Source organism: Cygnus atratus, chromosome 9 (genome assembly GCF_013377495.2).
Source record: "Cygnus atratus isolate AKBS03 ecotype Queensland, Australia chromosome 9, CAtr_DNAZoo_HiC_assembly, whole genome shotgun sequence".
Taxonomy (NCBI): domain Eukaryota; kingdom Metazoa; phylum Chordata; class Aves; order Anseriformes; family Anatidae; genus Cygnus; species Cygnus atratus.
Genome location: NC_066370.1, coordinates 16,883,876 through 16,896,095, shown reverse-complemented (window position 1 = coordinate 16,896,095; position 12,220 = coordinate 16,883,876). Strand labels below are relative to the sequence as shown.

At 65.7% G+C, this 12,220-nt stretch overlaps 1 protein-coding gene across 1 annotated transcript; it reads left to right on the top strand.

Annotated features, from left to right (window-relative positions):
• The first annotated feature begins 893 nt into the window (after positions 1-893).
• Positions 894-11,350, top strand: SLC12A9 (solute carrier family 12 member 9). Its single transcript, XM_035544862.1, has 13 exons — positions 894-1,157; positions 3,290-3,424; positions 3,554-3,691; positions 3,840-4,139; positions 4,423-4,530; positions 4,634-4,745; positions 4,829-4,986; positions 5,372-5,454; positions 5,596-5,720; positions 7,267-7,459; positions 7,593-7,767; positions 8,665-8,811; positions 9,148-11,350. Exons 1-13 carry the CDS (start codon positions 944-946, stop codon positions 9,987-9,989), a joined length of 2,730 nt encoding a protein of 909 aa, XP_035400755.1. The 5' UTR covers positions 894-943; the 3' UTR covers positions 9,990-11,350.
• Positions 11,351-12,220: the final 870 nt, after the last annotated feature.

Sequence of the window (12,220 nt, the reverse complement as noted above, 5' to 3'; positions counted from 1 at the left end):
GGGGGGGACACATGGCGGGGGGGACACATGATGGGGACACCAGGAGGACATGGGGGGGACACATGGGGGGACAGCCTGGAGGGACACATAGGGGGACGCTGGGGGACACATGATGGGGACACTGGGGGGACATCGGGGACACATGGGGGGACACATGGGGGGGCACCTCGGGGACACACATGGGGTTCACCCCAGGGGGACACATGATGGGGACACAGGGGGGACATATGGGGGGGACATACGGGGGGGCAAAAGGGAGGACACATGGGGGGGGACACATAATGGGGACACTGGGGGGACACCAGGGGGATATGGGGGGACACATGGGGGACACATGGGGGGACATACCAGGGAGACACATGGGGCGACACTGGGGGGACACTTGGGTGGGGACACTGGGGGGACACCAGGGGGACACATGGGGGGGACACATGGGGGGGGACACATGATGGGGACACTGGGGGGACACTGGGGACACATGGGGGGACATCCTGGGGGAACAAGTGGGGAGACACTGGGGGGACACATGGGGGATACATGGGGAGGGGACACATGGGGAGGGGACACTGGGGACACATGGGGGGGACACATGGCGGGGGGGGGGGGACACTGGGGGGGACACTGGGGACACTGGGGACACCCACCATCAATGGGGGGGGGTCCCAGGGGTGCCCTGGAGGCAGGGGGGGCGAGGTCTCAGCCTGGGCTTGGTGCCGGGATGGGGGGGGGGGGGGGCATTTGGGGCTGGGGGCGAGGCCGAGAGAGGGGGGGCGTGGCCTCACGGGGGGCGGAGTCTATGAGATGGGGAGGGGCTGAAGAGGGCGGGGCCCGTGCCGCGCTGGGGGCGGGGCTTGTGCGGTGGGCGGGGTCATAAAGGGGCGTGGCGCGGGGCCGGGGCCGGGGCGCGGGCGCGGTGCGGGGCCGTTCCGGGCCGTTCCGGGCCATGGCGAGCTCGGAGCGCAGCGCGCTGCTCACCTACCGCCTGTGCGGCGGCTCGGCCGAGGAGGAGCGGGGCCGGGAGCGCGGCCGGGCCGCCGCCGCCTCCTCCTTCTCTTCCTCCGCCGCCGCCGCAGCCCCCCGCAAGCTGCCCACCTTCCTGGGCGTCGTGGTGCCCACGCTGCTCTCCATGTTCAGCGTCGTCCTCTTCCTGCGCCTCGGTGAGTGTCGGCATCGCCTCCCCAGTGACCCTCCCGACCCCCCCGGGGGACCCAGCGCCCCCACCCGGGCTCCCCCTGCTGCTCCCGAGCCCCCCCGGGGTGGTGTCCCGCTGCCCCACCAGGGCCCTGTCCTGAGCATCCCAGGCTGGAGTTCCAGCGCCATCCCAGTTTGGGGTCCCGGAGGCCCCCCAGTGCCCTCCATGTCCCCCTCATCCCCAGGCTGGAGTCCCAGCGCCCCCCCTTGCCTCCCCATTCTGGTGTCCCGGTGCTGAACGGCCCCTCCTGACCCCTCCAGGCTGCGGCCCCACTGATTTTAGGGCAGGAACCCTGTACGAAGCCCCAGCGCCCCCAGGGCAGGACGCCTGCACCCTCCCAGCACCTTCCCCAGTAGGATCCCAGGGCCCTTGGTGTCCCCCCACCCTCCAGCCCCAGCATCCCGCTGCTTTGGGCATCCCCCAGTGTGGCACCCCAATGCTCTCCCCAGCCCCTGTGGTGTCCCCAGGGCAGGATTCTCATGTCCCCATCCAGGGACCAGGCCTCCCCCCCCCATCTCCACGCTGTTCAGAGGGCACCGATTAATTCCCAGCCTGCTCCCAGTTTGAGTTATGAGCCTGTTACTGGGAGGACTGGGGGAGGGGGTCAGGCTGGACACAGCCCGGGGCAGGTGGCAGCCCTTTGGGGAACCCTGGCCTTGGGATGCCCCTGGCCTGGCCTGGGGCCGGCAGAGGCCCGGACAGGAACAGGGAAGGCTTTTTCCTCTTTCACTTTCCGCCCACGGGAAACCCTGGGCGGGAGTTGGCTGCATGCCGGGGGGGCCCAGGGGGGGCCTGAGCTCTTTCTCCTGCCCTGGGGACATCCCGAGGCGAGGGTTGGGAGCACAGCCACCATCGCTCACCCATCCTTTCCCACCCCTCAGCTGGGGGCCTTGTGCAAGCCCTGAACCCCCTTCCCCGCACACCCAGCCCCTGCCCCATGGCAGGCCCCCCCCCTGCCCAGACCCCCACGGGGGTGGCGTTACTTTTTGCGGGGCAGAGGGGAAGTTTGGGGCCAGGGAGGGTGGAGCTGCTGGGAAGAGGAACCGTCCCGCCATGGGGGGGTCCTGGGGCAGCCCCCCCTCTTCCTCAAGCACACCCCTGGGTCTCCAAAGCCTGGAGATCTCCAGCCCCTCCTGGCTGCCCCCAACTTCTGGCACCCCTTTGCTTCCTCCCATCCTCTTCTGGCACTGGAGCACCCTGGGGATTGCAGGGCGGGGGGGCCCAAAACCCAGCCTGCCCCCCCCGCGTCCTCCTTGCTGCTCGCCTCCCCCAGTTCCGCCCCCTCTGGGCATCTCTGCGGCCGATCTTGTGGCCGAGATAGGGCATCTCGCCGCCGCTGCAGGCAGCCCCTTCCCAACCGCGGCCTTGCCAGCCTCGCTGGCAGTCTGGCCATGCCCTGGGGAGGGACTTGGGGGGGCTCTGGGTGCCCTGCTGAGCCCCCAGGGGCAGGGGGTGCTGGGGACGGTGCCGATGGCGGGGATGTCCCAGGGCTGCTTTTGCTTCCTGGTTTGCAGCGGGTGGAAGCGCAAACAGAGCGCACAGAGCACCCGTGGGGCTGTGCGTGGGGCTCGGCATCTGCGGGTGCCTGTGTGCTGTGCCCCCCTTCCTCCCTCCCCAAAAGGGGATACGTGGGCAGAAGGAAGCAGAGAGTGGGGGCTGTCCGTCCCCGTGCCACGCTCCGGTGCTGTCCCCTGCTCACTGCAGCTCTGTGTCCCTTGGGGTCCCTTAATGGGGGTCCTACTTTTCCGCCCCCCCTCCCATCACCTCCTGTTGCCCAAACTGGTGCCAGGCACCCCCTGCCCACTGAGTTGGCAGCAGGGCTGGGGGATCCTGGTGTCCCCCTGTCCCCTTCCTCCCTGCTTTTTTGCCCTGAGCTGCTTGGGCCTGATCCTGGCACAGCAGGAGGATTCCCCGAGGTGGGGGACGCTGTCTGGTCTGACCCCCAGTGCTGCTGTGGGTTGGAGGCTGAAGGTGGGGTGGGAAATGGAACTTGTGTGTCCCCCAGGCAGGGCGGGGGGTGACATATAGTAAGCACGGGGACAGGAATATCCCCATGGGGGTGTCCGTACCTGGCTAACGTCACGCCGGCCTCGGCAGGGTTCGTGGTGGGCCACGCTGGCTTGTACCAAGCTCTGGCCATGTTCGCCGTGGCGTACTTCATCATCGGCATGACGGTGCTGTCCGTGTGTGCCATCGCCACCAACGGGGCGCTGGATGCCGGGGGAGCCTACTGTATCCTCCGCTGTGTGGGCAAATTCGGGTGGCAGCCCGATGGCACCGGGCTGCGTGGGTGGTGGGGCACCCAACGGTGCTGCCGGGCACTGGTTTGGGTTTTTGGCACTTTTCCTTGACTTGAGCAAGATATGATCAGCCGTGCCCTGGGCCCAGAGTTCGGGGGCAGCATCGGGATCATGTTTTTCCTGGCCAACGTGTGCGGCAGTGCCCTCTACGTGCTGGGGCTGGTGGAGGCGGTGGTGGACAGCTTCGGGATCCCACCTGGTGAGTACCCTGTGAAGATGGGACGTCGACTGTCCCCTCCCTGAGCACCCTTGTGGTGCTTGGCATGGCTGGCACAGCTCTGCCCCCCCCTTCCCCATGAGCTGGTGCCTGCCCCGAGCCCTGTTGAATCCCACATGTGTCTGCCCAGGGCAAAAAGCGGGTACGGGCGTCCACGTCCTGCCTCAGAGCTACTGGTACGAGCTGCTCTACGGCACCATCCTGCTTGCCCTGTGCCTCGTCGTGTGCCTCGTGGGCGCCTCCATCTACGCCAAGGCCACCTTCCTCATCTTCCTCATCGTCGCGGGTGTGCTGGGCACCATCCTCGTCAGCTTCTTCGCCACGCGGCCCCTCGGGGTGCCCATCCGCATGCCGCACCTCAACAGCTCGGAGACCGAGAACGGCAACTTCACGGGCTTCTCGCTCGCCACCCTGCGGGAAAACCTGGGCGGTGAGGAGCAGTGAGGGCTTTCTCCAGCCCTATTTGTGGTCCCCAGCATGGCATCCACGTCCCAACCCTACCTGCTGGGCTGGAGAGGGGTGGCACGGGCACCCATGCACCAGCAAGGGCTTGCCGGAGGGTGTAGGGGGCTCACAGGCACAAAGCAAATGGCATGGGGTGGTTTGTTCCGTGGTGGCACTCGTCTGGGGACAGGGGCGTTGAGGAGAGGGTGCGCGGCAGTGCTGTGCCACCCCGGGCAGCCCGTCACAGCCCGCACCCCCGTGCCTTGCAGGCGGGTACGGGGTGGACTACACCACGGGGCAGATGATGAGCTTCAGCTCCGTCTTCGCGGTGATGTTCAACGGCTGCACCGGCATCATGGCAGGCTCCAACATGTCAGGTAGGGGCTGGGGTGCTGGGCTGGGAGGCGCTGGGGTGAGGAAGGAGGGGAGCAGGGGGTGCTGTGCCCACGGGGAGGTGACACCACCTGCTTCTGTCCGCAGGGGACCTGAAGCGCCCGAGCTACTCCATCCCGCGGGGCACCATCTCCGCCGTGCTCTTCACCTACCTTGTCTACAACCTGCTGGCTTTCCTCATGTGTGCCACCTGCAGCAGGTGCGTCCCCGTGGTGGGGTTACTGGTGCCAGGACGCGCTGGCGTGAGCCACGCTGAGTGCCACCGTGCGTGTCCCTCTCCAGGACCCTCCTGCAGAAGGATTACGGCTTCCTGCGTGACATCAGCATCTTCCCACCCCTGGTCACGGTGGGCATCTACGCTGCTACCCTCTCTGCAGCCATGAGCAACCTCATCGGGGCATCCCGCATCCTCTACGCCCTGGCCCGTGATGATCTCTTTGGTGAGCGCCTGGAGTGTGCTGGCACCAGCCAGAGCTGGAGACCAGCCCTGGCACCAGGGAACCCCCTTCCTGGTTTGGGGTGATGTTTTGTGGGTTGGTGCATGTCAGGTTTGGGCTCCCAAGGATGCTCTGCTCCCCCCAGTGATGCCCAGTCCACCCTGGGTTGGTAGCCCCCAGCATGGGGACACCATGTCGGAGGGACTGGTACCCTGTGGCACAGCTGTCTGTCCCTGCCAGGGTGATGTGGGGGTGCCTGTTCCCCCCCCCCCCATCAGTCCATTGAGCACACCCTGACGTCCCCAGTCTGGGGACAGGCCCGCACGCCAGCTTGCTGGTGGCCTTTGGGCTGCCTCGTGCCAGGCCAACCTCCCCGCTCTGCCCACAGGCCGGGCGCTGGCGCTTGCCAAGAGGACGTCTGCGAGCGGGAACCCCATCATGGCAGTGATCCTCTCCTGGCTGGTGGTGCAGGTGAGTTTGGTGATGCTCCTCTCCCAGTCCCACCTGGGCTTGTCCGGGGCCAGGGATTTGCACCCCACGTGGCACACTGAGTGCCCTTTCATGGGACACCCCTGGCTCCAGTTCGTGCTGCATCCCCTGTGCTCTCCGCAGCTGGTGCTCTTCTCCGGGAAGCTCAACACCATCGCAGGGGTCGTCACCACTTTCTTCCTGCTGGTTTACGCCACCGTCAACCTGGCCTGTCTGGCGTTGGAGTGGGCATCAGCCCCCAACTTCAGGTACCTGCTGGCCCGGGGGAGAGGGAGGCCGCTCTGCGATGCCGGGTGGCCACCACTCATCCATCTGTCCGCAGTGCAGGGACACTGCCTGCCCCTCTCCTGCAGCATTAGGGGGGAAAGACACCCCCATCCTTCAGGAGGGAGGAGGGGACAGCCCCCATGCCCTGTCACCATGATACTGAGCGGGTAGAGATAAATCCAGGCCGCTAGATTTATCCAGTGCCCCCTCCCCTGAGGCTTTCCAGAGGTAATTTATAGCCTGTGCCCGCCCGGCATCCCCCGGGCAGCTCGCCAAGCGGTGATGGAGCCCACTTTCCATTAGCGCTAATTAAACTAAAGGGGAAGGGGGAGGGGGGGAGGGGGATCCTGCCTGGGGGGAGGGAGAAGATCTTCCAGGAAGGAGGAGTTCATGGCAGGCAGCCCCAGCCTGGGGAGGGCGGTGCGGGGCTGCCCAGAGCTGGGGGGCACGGCGGGGTGGTTGGGGGGGGCTGATGTACCTTGCACCCTTTGCCATAGGGTTGGGTACAGCTGCCCAATGTGCCCGTGTCCTGCCTTCCCTGTGCCTGGGGATTTGGGGCACGGATGGGCGTGATGGGGCACGGACTGGTGCCTGGTGGAGACTGCTGGGGCCGGGTGGCAGAGGGCCCCTCACCCATCCCGCACTCTGATGCCCCCCCTCCCCGTGCCAAGGTCTCCATCAAGCGCAGCGGAAAAGGATTTTAATTACCTTTCAGCAAAAACAACAATTAGAGAAAATAACAGCTTCTCGCCTCCCCGCCTCCGCCTCTGTGAGCCAGGATGAGCGGGTGCCATGGCTGCTGGTGCTGCTGTGGGGCCCCCGTCACTACTGAGCCCCCCCGGCCACCACCCCTGCCTCGGGTCACCCCTTTCTGCAGCGTGGGGCTGCCCCGTGCCCTGCATGGTGCCATCTCCCCTCCGTGTGTGAAGCATTTCCCCTGCCACAGAGGGATGCGCTGTCCCCTCCCTGTGCCCCTGTCCTCTGTGCCACCAACCCTGTTCCTTGGAGGGATGTGGGGGCACCGGGTGCCACTGCTGAGCGAGGTGGGAGCCCCAGGGTGGCATTTCCAGGCTGCCTGTCCCTCAGGCCATGGAAGGGGCTGATGGAGATGGCTCAGAAATGGCAATTTTTCCCTGCACTGTGGTGCCAGGGAGCATTTCCCTGTCGTCACCCCCAGTGTAATGAGCACACGATCCCTTTGGCAGCCTGGCAAGTGCCTGTTGTCTTTCATTGGGATTTTCCTGGGCCAGATGAGCACAGCTGAGTACTAGGGGCTATGTGCCTGCCGGTGCCACGCTGATGAGGACAGAGGTGATGCCAACTGCTGGTGCCTGTAGCCTGTCTGCATGGCTGGCATGGAGCAGGTGGCACAAAACCCCAGGCCAGGCTTCGTTTGGGCTGAGCTCCCTGCTGCAAGGAGCCCAGTGGCTATGCCCCCTGCTCTGCTAACAAGGCATCAGGCCCCTTCCTGGATGCTTTCAGCGCAGCAGCTGGTGCCCAATCCATGCCCCTTTCTCCCTGCTCCAGGCCCACCTTCCGCTACTTCAGCTGGCACACGTGCCTCCTGGGCATCGCCGGCTGCTGTGTCATGATGTTCCTCATCAGCCCCGTCTCGGCCTCGGCGAGCCTGGGCTTCCTCCTCCTCCTCCTCCTCGCCCTCCACTACCTCTCGCCCAGCAGCACGTGGGGCTACATCAGCCAGGCCCTCATCTTCCACCAGGTGAGCCCTGTTCTCCTCACCTGGCCCCCGAATCCCATCGTGGGGTGGAGAGCTGATGGCCTTGGGGTTGGCATCCCTGCGGGGCAGCGTGTTGAAGGAAGGTGGGCTCCTTACCTGCTGTCCTTCCACCCAGGTGAGGAAGTACCTGCTGATGCTGGACGTGCGGAAGGACCACGTCAAGTTCTGGCGCCCGCAGATGCTGCTGATGGTGCAGAACCCACGGAGCAGCCCCCGCCTCATCGACTTTGTCAACGACCTCAAAAAGAGCGGCCTCTACGTCCTGGGCCACGTGGAGCTGCAGGACTTGGGTGAGGGTCTGCCCTGTCCCAGCACAGGGCCTCAGCCCCTTTCTGCAGCGCCATGGCCCTGGGACATCGTTCCCAAAGCCCCTGGACAGGGTGACACCATCTCCCAGCTGGGCACATTGGGCACAGGGAGGGAAATACCAGCACTGTGGCACCGTGGGCTTGGCATGGTGCAGGGGATGTCGATGGCTTATGTCCATCCCATATCTTGTGTGCATACGTGTCCCGCAGGCTTGCACAATGCTTGTGCTCACTCACATCCATACATGTACACAGGGGGGGCTCCTGCACATTGCCACTGGTGTGCACACGTGGCACATGCACATGTAGCACGTGCCACCCAGGCTCCTCTGGACCCACGTGCACCACGGTCCTGCGCACACCTATGCACGCCCAGCAAGCGTGGTCGTTTCTTACACGCTTGGCACAGCCTTGCACCCGGGTGTGCCTGTGTCCAGCCTGCTCCTGGACACCCACACGCTTCAGGTGTGTCTGCCCCCAGTACGTGTTGGTTTGCACACACGTGTGCTCCCTCGCACACATGCTCGCCCCGCTGTGGCCATCCCCACCCCCAGCGGATGCCTGGCTCTGCTCCCCCCCCCCCCGCTGTTGCCGTGGTGACTAATGGCCTGAAATTGGGGAGGGGGGATGGGGCTGCCTGCTATTTTTTATATATTTATGGATAATTTCATATCTCCGGCTGGAAGCACCTGCTTCCACCTTCCCCACGCTTGTGGGTGCTGGGGTGCATGGGGGCTGGTTTGGGGGGAACAGGGAGAAGGTGCTGGGGGGTGCTCAGTGCCGGGGTGCTGTGCGGACACCGCGGTGCCCCCCAGTATGGGGTGACCCTACCAGTATGGGGTGACCCCTGCCTGATGCCGGTCTCTTCTCCCCACCCAGACGCGCTGCCCTCGGACCCGCTGCAGCCCCAGCAGGACTCGTGGCTGGGCTTGGTGGACAAGCTGAACGTCAAGGCCTTCGTCAGCCTCACCCTTGCGCCCTCGGTGCGGCACGGCGTCCGGCAGCTCCTCTTCACCTCTGGCCTCGGTGAGTGGGGCTGGAAGGGATCCAACCGAGGGCCTTTGGCACCTTTGTCAGCTCCAAAGCCAAGCCGGGGCTTGGAGGCACCTGGGTGGGCAGTGCTGAGGGGTTTGGAGGCACCTGAGTGAGCAGTGCCAAAGCCAAGCTGAGTCTTGGAGGCACCTGGGTCATGCCAAGAGGCTTGAAGGCACCAGAATAGGTGATTCCCAAGGGGGTTGGAAGCACCTGGTGTGGGCAGTGCCCACACCAAAGCCAGTTGAGCTTGGTGGCACCCACGGTGCTGGTGGTGCTGGCAGGACCCTCTCCTTCCCATCACGACAGCCCATGGTGGTCTTTCGGCAGGCGGCATGCGCCCCAACACCCTGGTGCTGGGCTTCTACGACGACGCAGCGCCTCGGGACGGCCTGGCCCAGCACCCTGCCTTCACCAGCGCCCGTGAGGAGCTGCCCCTGGGCTTCCCCCCGCTGCGGGCGCCCGCCGCCCCCAAGCTGCTGTCCCCACGGGAGTACGTGGGCATCGTGGCCGACGCCCTGAAGATGCTGCGCAACGTCCTGCTGGCCCGGCAGCTGGAGAGCCTGGACAAGGCCTGGGAGCTGCGTCGCGCCGCCAGCCCCCCGCCCACCATCCACGTCTGGCCCGTCAACTTGCTGCGGCCCGACAGCGCCCGCTACGCCGACACCTGCAGCCTCTTCCTGCTGCAGATGGCCTGCGTGCTCAACATGGCGCGGGCCTGGCGCCGGGCCCGCCTGCGCCTCTTCCTCTGCGTGGAGGCGGGCGCCATGCCCGGCGCCCAGGAGGACAAGCTCCGCCAGCTCCTCAAGGACCTGCGCATCCAGGCCCAGATCCAGCTGGTGCCCTGGGACTCCGTCGTCCGCCTGCACTGGCAGGCCCAGCAGGGGACCCCGGGGGGCCCGGCGCCCGCCGAGGATGAGGATGAGGAAGGGGCGGCTGTGAACTTCCCAGCCAACGCCACCCAAGTGTCGGATGAGTACGTCTGCGCCGCCAACAAGATGGTGCTGGAGCAGGGCCCGGCGCCCGCCGTCCGCTTCCTCTACCTGCCGCGGCCGCCGGCCGACACCAGCCTGTACCCGCTCTACCTGCGGCAGCTGGAGCTGCTCACCCGCGGCCTGGGCCCCACCGTGCTGGTGCACGGGGTGAGCGCTGTCACCAGTACCCAGCTCTAGGGTGTCCCCCCCCGTGTCCCCCCACCCTCCTGTGGCCAGTGCCTTACAGCCCCAGGCTGGGCACGGCGAGGGGGGGACCTGTCCCCTCCTGCTGTCCCCGAGCTGCTTGGTGGTGACTCCAGCCTCGTGGTGCTGGGAGGAGAAGGTGGAGGGTTTGGGGTGCTTTTGGGGAGGCACAGGGTTAAAGCTGCCCTGGCAGGATCCGGGTGCTCGGTGCATTCGCTGTGCCTTTTGTGTGGGGAGACAGTGGGGTCCTGGGGCTGTCCCAGTTTGTTACTGGGAGCCCCTCGTCCACAGCCACCCCCCTTCTGTGCTCTCCTCTTGCACCGCCACCCCCCAGCCTCTCCTCTGCAGGCTCCTCCGGGCACCCGGCCAGCAGCGGGGATTGATTAAAGGCAGCCTCGACCTTGGTGCCCCAGCTCCCCGCCATCCTCTGTGCCTTTCATTAGGGAAAATTAAATGGGAAGGGGCTGGGGGAGGGGAACCTTAGGCGCCTGGGCTCCCTGCCTTGGGCTGGGGAAGGGGGGGGGCAGCCCCTTATGGCTGTATGGCAGCCCTTTACGGCTGTATGGCACCCCCAGCTGCTGGGTGGGGGGGGTCCAAGCCCCCTGTCCTGCCAGGGAGTTGGGGAGGTGATGCCAGGAGGGGTTGGTCCCAGGGGGCATCACCTTCCCATCATGGCCTTGTGCCCCCATTCAGCCGCTGGGGGGGGCTGATATTGCCCTGACACCCTTCTAATCCCCTTCCCCATCTCCTTATGATTGCCCCCCCCCTTGCCCCACTGTATTGATTAGGGGAGGGCAGGAAATTGCCTGGGTGGCTGGCAATAAATCTATTAGGTGCCTGGCAGGCGGGCAGTGCGCCCGGGAGCTGCCTGATGGATCACTTCCTATTAGCCCTGATGCAGGGGGGGCTGCTCGGGGCCAGACTGGGGCTGGGGGGGTGACACAGCATGGCACAGCTGCCTGTGCCCCCCCCTTACCATGCCGGTGCTAGTAGGCAGCTCTGCTTGGCCAGAGGCATGGAAAGCCTTGGGTACCTGGGTGCTGCTGGGGGGGCTCCGTTGTTCCCCGCCTCTTGCAGGGGTTTGTGCCTAAGTTTGAGCCCAAATCTCCTCCCCCAGCGGAGGGTTCGGGGCTGGCTCTGCTGCCGGCGGCAGGAAATTGGGCACCCCAGGGTGGGCACGGCACAGCCCCCGACCCCGGCTGCCCGCTGGGTTTATTTACAAACAGGCGGGAGCTGGCACAGGGCAGCCGGGCACCACCGGGACCCGGCGGCCTATAATGTTAATTATCACCACGTAATTAAAAGCCCATAAAAAAGCCTCACACTTCATTAAATTAAAGCTTCCCTGCACCGTGCCGCTGGGCTCTGGCGGAGTTAACCTTGGCTGTGCCAGGCACCAGCACCGTCACAGCTGGGGCAGCGGAGAGGTGGGGAGACCCCCAGCTGGGGGTGTACGACCCCGTGCAGTGTTTTTGGGGGCTGAAGCCTTACTCACACCTCCCCATAACACTGTTTACCACACGTGGGCTTGTGCACACATGCATACAGGGAGCACACACCCCCAGCGTGCCCAGCATCACACACGCATGGGTGCGGGCACACTCAGCTGCACGCGCAGCATCGCACCAATGCGTGTGCACGCTGCACACCTGCAAGCACACCGACACTCACCAGGGTGTGGGTGTGGGGCTGGCACGAGCACACACGTGCACACAGAGATGTGTACGCACGCACACAGCCGCTGCATAGCCAGCATCGCACACCAGCTCCGGCGCACAGCGCCCACTCAGTGCACACCTACACAAACAGCGTTTCTTTCCCTCTTCACGCACGCACACACGCACACCCTCTGCACCCGCTCCTGCTGCCTGTGACCATTCTCCTGGTGCCAAAACCACCTGCCCAGGGGTGTCCCCTGCACCCAGTCCTGGTGCCCCCCCACCCCTGCCTAGCACTCCCTGCTTGTGGCAGCCCCCAGCAGGGTGGCACCAGCAGCCCTTAACGCCCCTCGGGGTGCTCCCCAGGCAGGTGCCAGCTTTGTGCCAGGGTCACCTTGGCACAACCAAGTCCCCCACACTGGTCCAGCAGCGGGGCCACGGTGACTGTCACCAGGTGTCAAATGGGCCATGGGGGTGCAGACACTAGGAGTGTGTGTGCATGCACAAGCAGGGTGCTGTGCTGGGGAGAGGTATATGTGCACAGGGATGTGTGTGTTCACATGCACT

Excerpts from the sequence above, each read along its gene's own strand:
- SLC12A9 (XM_035544862.1), top strand. The coding sequence starts at position 944 with ATGGCGAGCTCGGAGCGCAGCGCGCTGCTCACCTACCGCCTGTGCGGC. Across the intron at positions 4,987-5,371 it reads GGCCCGTGATGATCTCTTTG|GCCGGGCGCTGGCGCTTGCC; the intron begins GTGAGCGCCTGG and ends CTCTGCCCACAG. Across the intron at positions 8,812-9,147 it reads CCTCTTCACCTCTGGCCTCG|GCGGCATGCGCCCCAACACC; the intron begins GTGAGTGGGGCT and ends GTCTTTCGGCAG.